This window comes from Lissotriton vulgaris, chromosome 2_1 (genome assembly GCF_964263255.1).
Source record: "Lissotriton vulgaris chromosome 2_1, aLisVul1.2, whole genome shotgun sequence".
Classification (NCBI taxonomy): Eukaryota; Metazoa; Chordata; class Amphibia; order Caudata; family Salamandridae; genus Lissotriton; species Lissotriton vulgaris.
The window spans coordinates 772,907,952-772,927,048 of record NC_141687.1 but is presented as its reverse complement, the minus strand read 5'-3'; the positions used below and the strand labels follow the sequence as shown (position 1 = coordinate 772,927,048).

General features: G+C 42.1%; 1 protein-coding gene across 1 annotated transcript in view; it reads right to left on the bottom strand.

The window, feature by feature from the left end:
* DCAF17 (DDB1 and CUL4 associated factor 17) overlaps nucleotides 1-19,097 on the bottom strand; it is a 497,543-nt gene that overhangs the window by 444,576 nt on the left and 33,870 nt on the right. Inside the window, exons 2-3 of the mRNA XM_086956119.1 lie at nucleotides 16,781-17,158; nucleotides 2,683-2,786 (exon numbers count right to left, since the gene is read on the bottom strand). Coding sequence (XP_086812245.1) covers nucleotides 2,683-2,786; nucleotides 16,781-16,915 — 239 coding nt within the window. The 5' untranslated portion in view covers nucleotides 16,916-17,158. The remainder of the gene's footprint in view (nucleotides 1-2,682; nucleotides 2,787-16,780; nucleotides 17,159-19,097) is intronic.

Sequence of the window (19,097 nt, the reverse complement as noted above, 5' to 3'; positions counted from 1 at the left end):
TTGAAGAAGTGTCTTGACCACTGGCCTCACCCAACTCCTCTCTCCAGTACGATTCTTACAATTAGTCTGCCAGAGGATCCACAGACCCCTCCCAGCCTTCCTCAACTTCCTCTGATTGCCACTCAGGGCGACAGGGAACAACAGGGTAGAACAAGGGCACAAAAGTACTGGTCTGCACCAGTACCGGCATCGGTCAACGTTGGTCTGGCTCCGTGTCCATGTTGAGGGGGAGGCCAGGGTCGACGTCGGTTGGAGACACATCCGTCGTCGGAAGGGGCGGAGGTGTCGCCAATGGATTTGATGCTGGAGGAGGTGTAGTTAGGGCGACCGGTGGCGATCAGGATCCAGGCCTGGATCCCAGAGGATCCACAGACCCCTCCCAGCCCTCCTCAACATTCTCTGGTTGCCACTCAGTGCGATAGGGAACACCAGGGTAGAACAAGGGCACAAAAGTACCAGCCGGTACCGGCATCGGTCGACATTGGTCCGGCTCCGTGTCCATGTTGAGGGGGGAGGCCAGTGTCAACGTCGGTTGGGGACACATCCAGTGTTGGAAGGGGCGGAGGGGTCGCCAATGGATTTGACGCCGGAGGCTTCGTTAGGTCGACCAGCACCGACCCGGATCCAGGCCTGGAACACTGAGGACGCTGCTGCGCCAGGGCCGAAACCGCCGGCATCGAAGGCCTAGACAGCTGATGGTGCTTCTTCACATTCTTTTTGTGTTTCGACTTACCCGAAGACGAAGTGGTGGTGATGACTCCGTGACCTCCCTCTCGACCGGGACCTCGAGAGGCGCAGAGCTGACTGCCAGGCATCAAGAAGCTTTCGAGACCACTCCTGCAAAGACTTCGGGGCCATGGGCCGACAGTCGGAGCACGACTTCGGGTCGTGGCAGCTTGTGGCAGGATCCACAAGCTTGAAGCCGGTCCCCCGATGTGACAACCCTGTGCACCAGGAGTCGAATAACTCGAAAAAGAAGTCGACAAAAGTAAAAAAAAGACAGTCAAAAAATTACTAGAGGTTATCACTCTCTTTGAATTTGCGCTAGCTGTTGTGGAAAAAGAAAGACCTGACGTCAGCGTGCAGGGGGGGCGTTTAAGTTGATACCGCAATTCTGGCGTTCACGACGCCAACAACGAAAGCGGAGTCGAACGATGCCACCTACCGATGTGCAGAGTTACTACTGAAGAAAAATTCTCCGGATCCAGTCTGACACCTGGGGGTAATGCTAAGATAAGGAATCCATAACTAATATTCTCTTTCAGATTTGTTAATTTCTCCTTCTGTGAAGCTCAATGTCTTAGGTTCAGATATAACTACTGAGACGGTTACACTAGGCAAAGGTTATGTGCCAGAATGTTTGCTATTGGCCCCAGACTCAAAGTATCTTACAATATCTTAAATGATATCAAACAATATTTTAAATGGTAAGCTGTGCATGCCCATAACTTAATAAATCTTTCTTTCAAATGAGCAGCATGGAGAAACAACGCTCTCCATTTCAGGAGGGAGGTAAACCAAGAATCTTTCTTTCAAATGAGCAGCATGGAGAAACAACGTTCTCCATTTCAGGAGGGCGATAAACCAAGAAGGGCACTCTGGAAGGAATTCTCTTTATTGCTCTTCAATCAAACCTGGCCTCATTACATTTACCAACCTACATTTACATGCAAGATGAAACATTGCAATAATGGGAACAGTTAGTTGTGGAAGGTAGTCAATATGTGAAATAGGATGTAGAAAAGGCTTTGTTTACAATTCATTTTTTCAAATAGGTTTTTAATCTGCTTAGTTGAGAGTTGCTATATGACCATAAATATATTTAATCAATTAAAGGGAATAATTGTAACAAAAGGACAGACTTAAATGTGAAGATTGATGCTCAACTGGGGACAAATCCTTTTTATTAGTTTTGATTGGTACCACCTCCAGCAATGCCTTAGTGCCCACACCTCTTACCATTATTGTGATTAGTTAAGTGACACATGAAGAGAATGCAAATCAAGTTTAAGAGATCAGAGAACCTCATCTACAAAACACCCCAGGAAGAAATAAAACACAAATAAGGCTTGGAAGTCCTTCATGCTACTGCCCAAAAAGACATATTTGGATCTAGTGGCAGTAGCTGTAACATTAAGAAGGCATAATAGATGGGGCAGTAGTATTACCACCAAGAGATATATTGCTGTGTAAAAAGCTCTATATTAGAGATAGAATGTTCAAGAAAAAGAACTATAGGATTGAAGATATTAATAATAAGATAATGAAAAGAAGTATGGATCTGAATTGCTGGCTTGCCATCTGACGGCCAATGCTTCCAATCATTCAATGTATTTTGTTTGTCTCTGTTCCTTTTCTATACTCTTTTTACTTTAATATACATTCCCTAATGTTATGAATATTTCTTTTTGCTTCTATTGAATTTCTTGACTCACCCATCTAGCATACTTCCATTTCTGACAGTATGGCATATTTAGAGTATTGGTTTAAAAACGCAAATCAACACTACCATATCAAGTTCTTCATTCCTACCTGAGATCAAGAAAGGCATAAAAACAACTTTCTAAAACTATTACAAACATGTTCGCATCAATGGTTTTAAAATGGAGTTAAAAACTAATTTAAACACTCAATTAAATGTAAGAGCAGTCACTAAACTTGGTTTCAGTATGTTTGATTTACCTGTTAAAACAGCACCGATAGTTGTCAAAGTAAATTCTTCCTCTTTCGTACGCAACAGGAGATTTGGAATGTTTTGTCCAGACATTCTGGAATTTCGTGCTTTTCTGAAATACAAATTGGTTAATTGTTATCCAAGAAAATGCTGATTTTCTCAGCTTCTGAATGCATACTTCATATAGTCATTTGTGCCAGGTTTCATATATCATATTTTGTTATATTTTACAATCCTAAGCTAATCATAATGCACCAAGATAAAAAAATCGAATGATTTTAATTCTTGGTCTCCTATTTAATACCATAGCAATCACTTGGAAACACCTTTGAGTCCATCTTAAAGTCTGTATAAAATCAATCCCTGCATGAACATAACCATTGCTAGTACACAGCTCTGGTTTGTGAATGAATATATGAGGAAAATGACTATTGGGTCTAAGGCAACATTTCACAAAAGACCAAGTAATTAAGAAAGTAAATAGATTTAACAATTAGTCAGACTGAGTATGAAATAATGACCACAGCTAGTATAGATAGATTTCCCACAGGAGGATTTTTTACCTTAGTATTTATTTATATTGCAAATGTATAAAGTGCAACCGAGGCTGTGAAGTAGTGAATCAAAGAAGAGAACCTTCAGCTTTCAGAGTAGGTCAATGAAACAAATATTTTTTTCATCACCATAAATTTTTTTTATTTTTGTTCCTACAGGATTTGATTTTTACAAGCGCTTCTGGACTATGCTTAACTTTGAACTCTATTTTAGTCTTTTGTCTATATACTACGACCTTACAAGAGGGAGGGTGTTATATGGCCATTAGGGTCATTCTCAACATTGATGTTAGCATGAGCTCTGCTGCCATGATGTTGTTTTTGCGTACGTTACTTCATGACTTTATTTTGTAAGTCTCTGTTTGTGCCTTTCACTTGAGAACTGCCTGCTTTCTGCGTGCTCTGCTGTTCCTGGAGTTTAGTCAGAACGCGGTGTGCAAGGTTGATAAAGATACCCCTTGTTATTCTGTACTGGTCAGTCCCTAGCACGTACACAAAACATGCTCAACGCAGCTGCCCTGCTGGAAAGCTTGTGCTTTGATATTACAGGGATGCATGTTGTTCACACACACTTGAAGAGAGACCTTTCCTTGGAGAAGAGCTATGCTGTTCCTATGATGTAAACCTACCATCTAGGCTCTAAGGTATGGGGTCTGTTGACAAGGTCCAGAGATCTTCCTTTATTTAATAAACCTCGCCTTACCAAGGGGAGCGTGGTTAGGCCTTATAGTCCTTTTCCACTGTCTGTATATGATGACATCCCCTTCATATTCTATGGGTATTGTAACAATGCTAACTGTTCTAGGTTTATGCATTTTTCCACTGGTAGTGTCTCGTATACTGCATTATAGAGCACAATAGTTAAAATAAAGATTTTTTGAACTATACAGTGACTCTGACAATCCTTATTGTGGACAAGTACGAGTGAGTGAGCGAAGGGTTTGTCTTGCTACCGCGATTCCTGAGAGAGTTGGGAGTGTTGTGTTCTGGATTCTTTAATCATTTGTAGCTTTGTGATTTTGTAGGAGAACGAATGAGACACTAGTTAGTCGTTTGGGGATTTTAGGTACTAAGGTGGTAGGAAGGTACAACCCCTATACACCAAGGTCCTGTTTTCCTGCGCATAGTTCTGTGTATGTGCCAAATCCCCAGAACAACTAAAGAGCTGGGTTTTGAACACTTTTCAAAACTCATTGAGATTGACAGCATCTCTCATCACATAAGGTTAAAGATTCCACATGTTCCTGTGTGCAGTGAAAGAGCATGACCACCCACAATTGTTTACTTACTCTCTGCACTTTCAATAGAGAAGCAGAAGACCACCTCAGTCATGTAAAGGGACATACTTGGCAAAGCATGTTACCAGAAAAGCCTGTCCCTGCTGCAAAAGAGCTTTGTGGCAAATGTCCTTCAATTTATATCAAATGCACTTGGCCACTCGGAGCCAACAGAGATACACTAGATGATGGGAAACTGGATCAATCATATGGGTACCAAAGACAAGTCTGGCAGTAGAGTTTTCAATTCCTTGTAGTCTGCGAAGAAGCTAATGGCGGGGCCTCACAAAAAGAGATTTCCAATACTCAAGACATGAGGCAAGCACTGCCTAGAATATGGGCTTCCAACAATCTCCCCTACAAATGGGAAAAATCTTCTTACGAATAAGCAGAGTCATAAAACAGGTAGGAGAAAATGTGTTAGTTAAGCGTCCTGAAGGATAAATTTATTGTTGAAATAAAGCCTAAGCTACTTACTTCATGAATAGGAGAAAGCTTGTTCAATGATGCAGGCCACTGAATAACAGATCGGGCAATGCTCAGTTTCCACACAACTATGGTCAAAATGTTCTTAGCATTAAACTGAAGTTGATTATCTTTCATCCAACTGGCACTGGCCAGCATGCAATCTTGGAAACATTGTTGAATTTACCCAATGCCATCCTCTTACTGTACGGTCAGTTGTACATTGCTAACCTACTCCTTACAAAAAGAGCCATATGGCAAAGGATAAAAATAGCATGTAAATATAACACTCAAAACCTAGGTCTCATGACTCTTTATTTCTTTTCTTAGCTTTTCTAATAATTTCTTCCCGTTTCTCTTTTCCAGAAGAAACACGATTAATTTGATTTTTTCTACTTTTGATTTCTTACGTCATCACATTATTAATTCCTCAAGGCCACTTAGTTGAGAGATCTATTTTTAACAGAGTCTGTAGGAAAATGGATTATTTATTGGGGCAGATGATTACCCACCTCAAGGAATAATCTCAACCTGCGTCAGGGTGAACCCTAAAAGTCACAAAATTAACCTGAGCTCAACCCCCGGGTAGTTATGGCCCAGGCAAGGCAGGGTAGGGCAAACATGCTTAACGAGGGCTAAATGTAAAATATTTATGCAGCACCAAAAGGAGCTAGTGGGTGGGAATGACTCCTGGGCACGTCCTAACTAATGGGGAAAAAGTTCCAAGGGCCAACCCTACCCACTTTGGGAATTTTCAAGACGGCGAATATGTTCAACACCACTGAACTTGAGCTCTGAGGGCTAGGGGTGTATGAGGGGAGCATACTATGGTAATCCTAGTGTTCGCCCACATTTGGGGCTGGCACTGTACCTTCAATAAGCTCAGAGTCAGACATCTTAAAACAAATCAGGGTTTTCCAGCAACTAGACAGGGTATACACAAGAATTGTATTGCCATTCTGTTTCCTTTCAAGTATGGTTCGAGCGTAATATGTAAAAACCTTGATACAGGAGTCTGTTGGGAAAAAGGAAGGGTCGTGCCCTGGTGTCAGCTAAAATTTGCCTATGATGTGGTTAGGCCTCTTTGAAGTTAATCCAGTTCATGGATGCAACTCCACTTGTCATACAGTCAAGATAACCTTGTTTCTCTGCTTTGAAAACAGTTCTCTTCAAATGCTAATTACTGGCTGGCAGAAGTGGGATAACAAATGCAAATTTAGGCTCCAAGAATTTCAGGCAGGGAAATGGTAACATTCTACATGTTACATGTCCTCAATGTGTATTAAAAATCAAACTTCACCACTGATTTTCTTCAAGCTAGTCCCATTCCAGAGATACAGTACTAGGATTTTTAATCTGTACTCTGGTTTACTAAATAGGACAGGTAGGCCTGTCACAGTGAAATATAGGTATAAGTGTTAGTCACTGTAAGGACATAACATTAACTTTCTGCACGTCTTACTTTTAAATACCATACAACCTGTCTTGTGAACTATCAAGGCATACTTGGGGTGACAATATGTAAAAGAGAGGATTTGAGCTGTCAAAAGGGTTTCTTTTGACAGGTCAAATTGTAGTGTTTTAACTGACACAGTCAGGCAACCATGGAAGGACTGCAGCCATTTTTTACACTGTCACTGTAGTGGATAGCACAATAGGTGCTGCAGTCGACTAGTGACATTTAGCTTACATGCCCTGGGTACATTTTGTACCATATACTAAGAACTAGTATGTAAGCTAAATATATGAATTGAGAGTATACCAAGTTGTAAGGAGGAGCACAGGCATTTTACCACTAGTTAGCAGCAGTAAAGTGCACAGATTTATCCAGCCCGTAAACATGCATGGTCAAGCAAAAGGTGAAAAATACAGGGGGGCAATGCAGAAAAGGTAGATTTTCCTACAGGGCCACTTTCCATTCTCCCTCTTTCTTTTTCTTTGCGTCAAAATAAACTCCTAAAACCGGGAATTCCTTTCCTAAGCACGTCTGGACTGAAATGAATAGTATCTTACTTTCCTCTCAATTTCTATGAAAGTATCTATGTCCAGAGGACACCACTGACAAAGTTATGGTCCATTCTCAAACCGTCGCAGGTCTCAGCACCTCGCGGTCAGTCCAGCTCTCCCACGAATCACACAAAGTGTCTTCTACCTCCACTCTTTCAATGGATGGGTCCTGGCTCATCTCTATCTCCCTATGCCTGCCCTCCTTTCTGTATCTATCATCCAATGATATTCTGCTTTAGGGTCGGTTCATATTTCTTGTTGCACACCCTAGTCCTCTGGGATTCCACTTTTCCTCACTCCGTTGCCTTGTGGTTTTCTTTCCTCCTTATTCTCAGTATCTTCTCTGGCATATTTCTTAAATTGCATCTCCAGTGGACAACACACTAGTCCTTCTTACTTCTGCATGTCCCCACCTCCTTCAAGTCTTTCTTAGCCTAGCTTTGCCTAATCTTTCGCTACGTTTTGTCTAGCTTGCTCTATCCCTTCTTCTCTTTCTACAGATGCTGAACCATGACCTGAATCTGGGAGTCCGTGTGGTAGTCCAAGTAAGTTCTTTCCTTCTCCATGACACTCCACAATTATTATTTCAAATTTAGGAGCAATCACGTCACCAAAATAAAAATCAATAGGAATGCAATTGGGACCAGCGGCTTTACCCCTCTCTATATTTTTCCTAGAGAACTATGTACTCCAGCAAGATTGCAGAACTGAAGTCTTTCAGTTTGTCTACGGGTACCCTAGGTAGGCCAATAAAGCTAAAAAGAGCATGACAGGCAAATATTGAGCGGATCCGGTATATGACATTAAATTCTCGTAGTATTGTTTAAACCAGTTGTTAATGTACTCTGGGCTCATGAGTAGGTTCAAGTTTTTGGTACCACTGACCAGATCTGGCCGCATTCAGCATTGAATAGAGTACACCAAAAGTCTGATTTTTTTTTAAATATCAGATAAAAACTGTTGAGATGGTTTAACATATTTCTCTGACCTGCAAAAGTGGTCTCGCACAGGATATCTTTTATTATTTCAAGTTTTATCAAAACGTCTAAGCAATCACAACCTAGTAAACACAGCCAGACATGCCTGGTTCCTAACATAACATAAGTTATACAAATGGGGGGACAGGGAGGGGAAACTTCAGGTATGGCTAGCAAAGAAGGACATGGAAGCCATAATCATTCTGCTGATCCTAAATAATCATAGACAACAGGCAATTGAGGTAGCAAGACTGTATACTGTTCCCCAATGGAGTCCAGGCCCATGTAAATGGTTCCCTCTCTGCTCCCTTCCATATTCTATGGGCACGAGACAGGGGTGACCACTATGTCCACTCCTATTCGAGCTAGCTATCAAACTACTCACGGATTGGCTTAGGCGTGATGCTGAGGTCTGGGGGTTTCGGTGGTTGGGAGGTCAGGATGATAGAATTGCCTCGTACGAAAACAACATCCTACTCTTTGTGCAGAAACCAGAGTTATCAGCCCCAAGAATATTCCACATGGTTTCAGTTTATGGAGATACTTCAGGTTTCAGGGTTAATGAGTGAAATCGACTTGTATGCATTTGGTGGGTACCTCTCCACAAAATATTCATATCGCAAAATTGACTTTAGCCCCCAATCAGTTTAAATGCTTGGGCATAAGGTCTAAACCGACCCGGTGCTCAGTTGGAGACTCAACATCACCCAGCTATAAAGAGCAGTACAGCGTGATATTATGAACTGGGATAAACTTCCACTTAACATCATTGGGCAGAGGCCCCTCTTTAAAATGATAATACTACCTCTCATTCCCTAATTCACCAGGAACTATCCCTATCCTCTCACACAGCAATACTTCACATCATTACAACACACATTTACATGATTTTTATAGGTGGTAGGAGCCCCAAGAGTTTCACTGGCTAAAAGCGCACAGGATACCTTTGAGGGTGGATTGTGTATCCCTAACCTCCAGATGTACTAGTGGGCTGTCCAGCTCATTCCTCTGAATGATTGGCTTTTTAGCGACAGGGGAGACATTGATATGTACTTGAACTTCAGCTATTGGAACCCTACGATCTGTATTCTCTCATCAACAGTGTGCAAATCCTGCATGCATTACCCAGATCACTAGAATCCCACTAAAGAGTTGAAATGCTTCAGTTAGGCAGATCAGGTGGCAGGGCAAGGTGACCAGAGACCCCCTAGTGGCATGGCATTTCAAACCTGGGACCTTACTGACATTTCTAAACTTCGCGATGACTGAGCAACTGACCATATGAAGTCTTTTGAACTACTGTCTGTTGACTTTGTACTACAACAAAGTCAGTTTTTCTAGTACTTACAACTCAGGCACGAATTGGACAGCCACAAATCGGTGGTTAAGACAGTGTCAAAATTCCAATAATTAGAAGTTAGGATTACAATTGAACAATGTGGAAGAAGGGGATATTGAGCATTTACAAGTCCCTTGTTTTCAATTCCCATGACCTTTTAATTTGACTTAGAGAGAGATGGGGAATGGAAGGATCTTGAAGTTCAGGACAATGATGAGGGGATTAAAGCCAGGATGGCTCAGAGGAACTTAGCCAATTCAACCAGACTTATGCGATTCATACAGTTCAAATACCTGCCCCATATTTATTATAAACTCTCCAGGTCACAGCAGATGGGCAGAGCCACTTTGGCTGCTTGCTGGCATTGCAATAGTCTCGAGGGCACATTCCCACACACCACATGGAGCTATCCCATCATTGCCATGTGTTCGGGCTAAAATACACTCACAGCTTGAAGGTATACTGGGCTACAGATTCCCACTGGAACCCAAAGTGGCACTGTTGAGGAATATGGATGGATGGAAGGACAACTGTAGTGCCTGTCTGTTGACTGATCGGGGTTACTTGATTGCAAAATACCACAATGCAAAACAATGGAGCAATGTCACCCTCCCCTACCTTGGATGAGTGGAGGAGAGGTAAGAGCAGATGCACCCTAGCAGAGAAATCAGTGTACAAAGGGTGCTCAGTCAAATATCAGGGGATCTGGTCCAAATGGATGTTAAAAAAACGGATTTAGTGTCCTGGGCTTGGTCACCTTGCATGCAACACTTAACATTGCAGATTCTGGGACGAATGGGAGAGTTTTTTATTTTCTTGATACGGTGGGATTTTAGGTGTAATAGTATTTTTAGTGCCTTGAATAAGGCATTGCATGCGTTTCAAAATGTGTACTTTATGTAGGTTTGCTAACAATGGAAAAAAAGTCTTAAGAATCAATTCTACGTTTTCATTCTAGGGCCCACGTTTCTAATAATCTTATGATCTGCCAAAGATGTGCCCCACATGCCAACTATGCAGTTAACACACCTACCTACGAGTCATAGTGGTTTTCAGTAATTTAGCCAAGAGCAAGCAGAGATCCATGTAGTAATACATGTAGTCTACATCGGGGTTCATCCTGAAGATTGATATCAAAGTCAACAGTGAGCCATGGTCAACAGTATATGGTGAGCTCCTCAAATGCAGTCATGCAATGATAGGCAGATGCCTCCACGGTCAGTAAACCTGACCCTACAACAACCCTCACTTTGCACTATCAATGACATAGTCTGCATGATTTCCCCATATAACACTTCTTTCTTCACCTGTTGTGTGGTTCTTCCCAGCCACCAGAGAAAGTTGTAGGATGGTGTCCGGAAGACAGTCTGGCAGTGTCTGAGCCAGTCTTCAGTTCTACTGGTGTATTAAAACAAGCACTGGCGTTGCCAATAGGTCTCGCAGTAGGAAAGTTTGAGCTATTGGTTTTCTTTATGACATTTTATTTTTTTGTTTTGTGATTTACAATGCCCATACGTTTAACTTTTCGCATTAGGAAAGTTTGAGCGATTGGTATTGTAAATGACACTTTTTTAATTTATGTGTTGGTTTTGAAAATAGCAAAATTAATAGCTTTGTCAGTTACACACATCAGTTTATCATTTTCATCAAGCATCTACATGTACCACAGCCACACACGGGTACATTTTGTGTTATGTGCCCAAGTATCACAATCTGAGGTCACAGATTCCCAAAATATGGCAATAATTACCATAATTATGGCAGGATTATCATAATAATTAGAATGCCACTCTTTCAGACCATCTTGGTAGGTTTAACATTCTTGATCCTACTCAGAACGGGTTCCGTGCGGGTCACAGCACAGAGACGGCCCTTCTCTCGATGGTCGAGCATCTGCGTTCCGTGCTGGATTCTGGTCGGACGGCGGCACTATTATTATTAGATCTCAGTGCCGCCTTCGACACGGTCTCGCACGGGATTCTGCTTCGGTGTCTTGAGGAGGTGGGCGTCTCTGGCCTCGCCTTGCGCTGGTTTCGATCCTTCCTTACGGATAGGTCATTCCAGGTGGCGATCCCGCCCGGTAAGTCGTCATCATACCTGTTAGACCAGGGAGTCCCACAGGGGTCATCACTGAGTCCCACCCTTTTCAATCTGTATGTGAGACCGTTGGCTGCGGTCGTCAAGCAGTGGGGCCTGACTATGGTCTCTTACGCAGATGACACGCAGCTGGCGGTCACACTGAGCGGGGACTCAGGTTTGAAGGCTCCCAGGTTCTGTGAGGGTCTGCGGGAAGTGGCTAACTGGATGAATTCCAACTGTCGCCAGTTAAACACCAAGAAGACGGAGATTATGGTGGTTGGTAAACAGGTGGCTCTGTGGGGCGACAAATGGTGGCCTTCGGATATGGGTGTGACTCCCCTCCCAGCGGCAGAGATAAAAAACCTGGAGGTGTGGCTTGATCCTTCTCTGAGTTTCATCTGTCATACCAAGAAGGTGGCAGCTTCTTGCTATGGCATTATCAGAGGACTTCGACCCATCCTCAAATTCTTTGATGCACCCACAAGACAACTGGTGGTCCAAGCATCAGTGCTCTCCAGGCTGGACTACGTCAGCTCACTACTGGCGGGGGTTAACCAGTCAGAACTCTCTTGACTGCAGCGGGTTCAAAACGCTGCGGCCCGACTGGTGACAGGTCTGCCTAGGCGGTGCTCGGTGTCCAATACCCTGCGCTCTCTACACTGGCTCCCTGTGCAGCAGAGGATTAGATTCAAGGTTCTTTGCCTTGCATTTAAAATCCTCAAGGGTACATCCCCACAAATCTTGGAGAAACTGCTGGTTCCCTATGTCCCCTCCCGCACTCTTAGATCGTTAGGCCAGAACTTAGCAGTGGTCCCGCGTTTTAAGCTGAGCAGAGTTGGTGGCCGCTCCTTTCGAGTCCTGGCGGCAAGCTGGTGGAATTCTCTTCCTCCACAAATCCGGGCCACCGATGAGCTCCTTCAGTTTAGACGGGCTATCAAGACCTTTTTAGTTGTTTAGTTCCTTTGATGTGTCTCCTTTCCTTTCTGCCCGCTCTTAATGCTGTGTTGTGTTTACCTTTTCAAAGCGCCAGGACGCCCCTTTGCTGGGGCAGCTGTGCGCGATACAAATAAAAATAACATTACATAACATAACAATTGGCACCATCAAAGTTCTCAATTTAGGCCTCAAATTACCGCCTTTACAGCACTGCTTGCGTTTTTGCTGGAACTGACACCGTAGTTGCACATGGTACCCCAGGCTTTGCCACCATTATTCCAGGCCCAACACTCTTGCAAGGGTGGCAAGTGGACATAAATGTCCACCTTTTGCAACACATTATTAGCGTTATGCCAGGGCCAGCAACACCATGTATGGGCACCATGATGCAAGGACTGCCTTGACATTGCAAATAACAATGCCTTTTATTTTTGTTTTCGTTATTAAAACATAAATATGAAAAGAAAACTAAAAGCCATTGTCATTTACAATGCCAATAGCTCAAACTCGCGTAAATGCGAGACCTATTGGCTATGCCAATGCTTGTTTTAAGTTTGAGACGGACCAGAGAGGTTTTGACCAGAGAAACAGTGCATTGGCGAAGTAGGAGGAGATGGTACAATCCGTTGTAAATCTGCCACGCAGTAAAGATTGTTATCAGTGTTGAAAGAAGCATCTGTGTTTTTTATTGCACCGTGACCATGTATTAGTAAATGTTCCCATTAGAAAGTGCTTGCATACGGGTGGGGCGGGAGGCATGGGGGTTGGAGGTTGGAGAAAGGCTGTTTAACCATGTTCAGGGACTGCAAATTGACTCTTGTAGCGTTTTTTCTTTAAAAAAATTATAGCCTAAAAGCATTTGAATACTAAATTAACTTTGCAACGAAACTTAGGAACCTTTGGTTGCAACAATAGTAAATTAGCAAAACAAAAAGGGTGTAGTAGCGGGAACAGGTAGAATGCTTTGTAGTTGTGAAAAGCTATAGAGACTGCTATCGTCCTTCTAAGAAGCATGTCTGTGTTTTGTTGAATCGAAAAAAGTTGTCTCTGAAAGGAATCAACAGGAAAACACATGGTGGGGGCTGGTTGGAACGCAGGGGAGTGGGGTTAGGAGACTTTCTGTATTAACTATGTTGGGGTCATTGAACACGGTGTGCTGAATACGTTGCGTGCACTTCATTTATGTACAGACAGGAAAACAAAATCCCTTCCATCTGAAATAAAAACAATGTAAGCCAAAGAACACAAAACAAATTGTGAAATAAAGCAAAGCCCTTTGGAAGAAAAAAACACGCCCGTTCCAAACAGGGAATAGAGTCCTTCCATCAGAATTAAAAGCAGATCTAGCCAGGAAACAGAAAATATTTCTCAAAATAAAGCACAATTCCTTTACAAGAGAAAAACATGGTCCATTCCTAACGGTGAAGACGCAACCGCTAATGAAGCAAAAATCAGCCTTCTAGTGAAGATTGTTATCTTTAGGTTTACCGCAGCTGTGGAATACACATTACCTAAATTAAGATAAGCAGCAAAATGTTAAAGTTAGAAAAAAAAATGCAGATCACTGCTAAAGCCTGCAAGGCAAGCTGCATGCACGTTTAAATCAAGCAACTCAAAACCCCTAAATAAACAAGTTCCTTACAACAAATAAATATCGCAAATGCAAACAAGCAATGTCCTGAGCAAATGGTGGGGGCCTGAAGGAGGAGGGGGTGCGAGGGATGAGTGAGGATGGGGTAGCAGGGGAGGGAACACGGCCTGGGGGAAGCTGGCTGGGGAGGAGGAGGAGAAATCCAAGTAAGGCTGTGCGCGGGAGAGAGAGGGGAGGTGCTGGAGCTGGGGAACAGATGGCCGTGAAAGTTTATGGCCCCAAAGCGCATGCCTGTGGCCACGTGAACTCGAAGAAAACCGCACGAAAAAACCTGTGGTTTCATGAGTATTTTGAGCACTTGAATTCTCGTCATTTCCCATTCCTTCGGAATGGAAAAAGCGAGACCTAAAAACAGCGGAGTAGCTCTCATTCTAAAAACTATGAACATTAACAAGTAAGTCACATTTATGTCCGTGTCCTCCATGCTACAGATGCACGATATCTGGGAAGTGCACCTAAAATCTATTGCTTGTACCTTTTAGTGCAAGATAAGATTGTGTAAAATTAGATTATAGTGTGTCTAGCACTGAACTTGTTCTGCAGACTAATCACTGAAGATCTGAACCATCTGTCATTGATCAGTAACCTTGCTGATTGCTTTATAGGCCTTGAGATCCCAATTTGTGCTTTATGTTGAGAAATCTAACTGTAGTATTGCAAGTTTACCAACAAAGGGCTTATAGACAGGTTCCCGGTGTGTTCTTGAAGACCAGCAACATGTGTAAGGTGTCTACGAAGAAGGACTGGAGACAGGCTACAAGGTTAGGCCCTTCTGTGTTTTCCTTAACTCTAATCAAGCAAAGACTATTGTGCTGACATCTATTTTCTAAGTCCTTGACCTTGGAGATAAGATACTGGCTCTCTATTATAGCATAATTCAATTGCTGAACTGTCATTGTCTAAGGTACAGATTCACCACCCATTGTTGTATATCCCATGTTGCACAATCTTAGCATTAATGCCTGTAATCTCCACCAAGGCAGCTTACACCCATTATTAATTTCCATTACGCTCTTTATTAGGGTCAGTAATTCACCAAGTATGGTGAGAGGTAACCAGGGGTGGGAAAGGGACGGGACAATTTGTAATCTACAGTTAAGTGGGCTGATGCTGAAGGCTGGCCTGAGATGCTGTTCTTTTAGTATGATAAAATGCAAGTCATAACAAATCAGTTTACAATGAGCAACTGCAACTTTATCCGAAGCACTCAAAGGGAATCATCCTGCCGGCAGGATACATTAGTTAGAAATGAGCCATGGTGGATGGAGTCAGCTAAGCAAGCCCCAGTAACAGCCATCATGATTAAGAAGAGATTGCAAAGAAATACAATCATCTATTAAAGGAAGGTGCAATGACAAAAGTAGTACGTCTACTTCAAGGAGCACAACTATTATACATCCCTCAGGAAAGAGTTACTCAAAAGAGGCCCCTACAACATCAGCATCTCCATTATAGTCATCTGCAGCTAACCGCAAAAGCAAGATAGGATGAGACACAGTAAAGGTTTTTCTTCCAAAAATTCAGTAAACATATTCCTGAGTATACTAAGACATTTCCCACTAACATCTTCAGAGGAAAAGGAGGCCAGAATTTGTAATTGGAGTCACAAGCCTGGTTCTAAGATGCCCACTGGTTGGGATAGTTTTAGCAAGGCTGGCCTGTAGTAAATATTCCAGCAGAGCGGTACATCCTCGAAGGCCTTACTGATGGGCAGCTGCCATAGATCATCGCAGTTATCACGCCCTCACGAGTCTGGTCTTCCAGCTCAGTCTCCTAGTGCGCTGCATCTCCTTAATGTGTGCAAGGATCACCAGGGCAGACATTCAGCAGTTGATTTGTGTCTGGGGAGATCACTGCAAGATAGTTACTTGCAATAGGTTCTCCATTTAACACCTACTTGAAGAAAAGCTTGAGCAATACCTGGTGGAGGCCTCCCCCTGCGCAGAGAGGATCTCAATCTGGATTAGGTAGGCTGCTCGACACACCCAGATGCCACTGGAAGGTTCATGCAGCGAGCAAAGAGAAGCACCTCTCCTCAGCTGACACGCTGGGCTAGGAAGTCTCGACTGACCCTCAGAGACTGCACATGTGCCTACAGTAGTACTGTAGGCATTAAGGAGGTGGAAGGACATTAGGGAGCTTCCACCATCATCTTCTATGGTTTGCAATCAGTAGATTGATATTTCACAGATAGTTTACAATACTTTCTATTTTGCTAATTAGAAGTACCATTGCACTAGCTATCTTTTCCTAACAATGCGTATTTGTTCATTATAAAATCTTGGTAAAGTTTCAAGACACAAAAAACACAATACCACTTAACGATGAGAACTACTGAAGTGAGCTAATAAAAGGTGGTTCAAATGATGAAAAAGGAACAATAGGTATAGGTATTAAGAGCTAGTAGGTGAGTTTTCCTGAGGCTCCCCTCAGAGGGTTAAAAGAAGAGGCCATGCACCAATTTTCAAATCCTCAAAACAGATTCAGCATACTTTTTGGCAAAATGGCTACCCCCATGCATGTATCAATGTCTGTATTAGTGCTGTCCAGAAATATAAAACATCACAAGCTGTTCCATGTGTATAACAGTTGCTGGTTAACAGCCTCCAAGAGAATAACTCTAAAAGCCATGTACAATAATTTGCAGCAAAATAATGTGATCGGGGTGAAAAACAAGTAAAACCGTTAAAAGGTGTTAAATAATTTCTTCCCTCTCTTTGTTGATTGCGTAGGCACATTCAGTAAATGACGAGCCAACTGTCTGATATCTGATTAACAGAAGCAAACATACATTTGCTAAAGAAACTGTAAATACAGTTACCTGGCACAGAAGCTTTCGAAGGATGCCCATATTTTTTCTGTGGATATCTCCAGCGCCTTTTCCAAAATAGCCAATAGATCTCTGGCTGATAAGTTGGCAGACATTTTGTTTACAGCTGTAACTCTTTCTAGGCATTGTCCTTTAGACAGACGACTATGGTCTCATATCTGAAAAATGTTTTACTTGGAGTTTCTTAAAAGACACAAATCCAAACAGCTGGCATGTGCACCAGTTTAATTGAAGATATAAAAATGGGCAAGTCCTTTTAATATGTCCTTTTAATATCACAAGACAACCCACTGTGGGGCATCACAGAGTTTCAGCATATTTTCCACCACAAAAGGGGTTCATCTCTGAAGTACATTGTTGATGGCTTACCTGGAAAAACGAAATGAAGATCAGTAAGACAAAAACTTTGAATTTTTATGTTTCTCATGTAAAAGGCGGCCAGGCCCTGACAAGGGGAAACAACCTTTACAACACAACTTTTACAACGCACTACCATTACAATGCAGTCATTACAACGCAACATCCCTTACAACGCTTGTCATTACAACACAACCATTACCACGCATGACACTACAACGCATACAATTACAACTCATGTCATTACAACGCAGTTATTACAATGCATACCATTACAACGCATACCATTACAACGCATAGTACACTTACACTATCCAACACTTACCCTACTGTTGCACCCCCTGGAGTTAGAATAGTAATTTTGACCCCTACACTATCCAACACTTACCCTACTGTTGCAACCCCTGGAGTTAGAATAGTAATTTTTACCCCTACACTATCAAACACTTACCCTACTGTTGCACCCCCCTGGAGTTAGAATAGAATTTTTACCCCTACACTATCCAATACTTACCATACATGCAATGTAATGGTATGCGTTGTGATGGTATGCGTTTTAAAGGTAGTATGCGTTGTAATGAAATGCGTTGTAAAGGTAGTTTTTAAAAATGTGTTGTAATGGCATGCGTTGTAATGGAATGCGTTGTAATGGATGTTGTGTTGTAAAAAACACGTTGTAAAGGTATGCGTTGTAAAAGTATGCGTTGTAACGTCATACATCCCTGACAAGTGAGGAACTAATGGAGGTAGTATGAAAAAGTGATCTATCAGGGTTTGGCTGACTTACTGTAGTGTGTACTTCATTGGATACTAAAAACACAAACCCAATGTCGCTGCAATCAAGATTACAAAAATAATGTGAAACCCATATGTCGCAACAGAAAGGCAAAACAAGCAAGAATGAGCAGGTAAGTCTTCATGTGAAAATCCAGATAAAGAAGTCCCATGAAAGATTCTACTGCTCCGCCAGTATCCCTGGAAAACGGACTTAACAGGCCTCCAAAATCCACTCCCCATGGAGAGTCAGATTTGATCAGTTAAAGCTATTTTCAGCATTTAGTCTTGTTTGTGCTGGCGAACGAACTTAAGCTTAAAGGAACAGGTGTTCCGTTCATTCAGAAAGTGAATGAGCAATAAAGTCACCTTTATATTTTGTTTTTATCTTGACACATCTGCTGTCTGTTCAAAGACAGAGGTCAAATGCCAGTTTGTCTTTTTACTAATTGTTACGTATCTGATCCTGTAAAATAGAGTTTACTTTTCTTTCTATTATTACAGTTAGTGGTTTTTGTCAAGTGAGCTGTCTGACAATCATTGTGAAACAAAAGGCTGCAAAACGTCAGGGTTTTTTTCTAACACAAAATTTCAACAATATATCAGGAATTACAAAAGATTTCTTTTTGGTTATTCAGAAGTGTGATGCATACAAAGATTTTAATAGGAGCAAAAAAAATCAGAACACTTAACTTGGTGATGTGCAAATGACAAAAATGTGCAGAAACTCGATCTACAAACATTGTATAATATATAGTTTTATCAGTAAAACCACGTCAGAGGGAAATATTGTGGTCATCTCAATGGAGAATCTGCTGATTGCAAATAAGTGCGCCACCGTTTCATGCTTCAGGTATGTATTTTTTTAAAGTGATCGTTTTTAAACATGATTTGAGAAACATTCCTGCCCCCGCCCTGATGACAAAACAGCTAATGAACTAAGGCAAATCAGCAGTCATGTGTTTCATATATGTGGCTAGATTTGTATTATATATGGAGGAATCGTTTATTTAGTCTATTAAATCAAACAAAATAGTTTTTGTACAGCAGACATGCTGAACTTGTGTATCTGAAGTTGCTCTCATAAGTGATGAAGAAGAAAATGGCAGCTCGGTAAATTAAAATATTTGCCCAGGATCACATAATTAGAAACCAGTTTCAGGGTCAAGAGCATTAT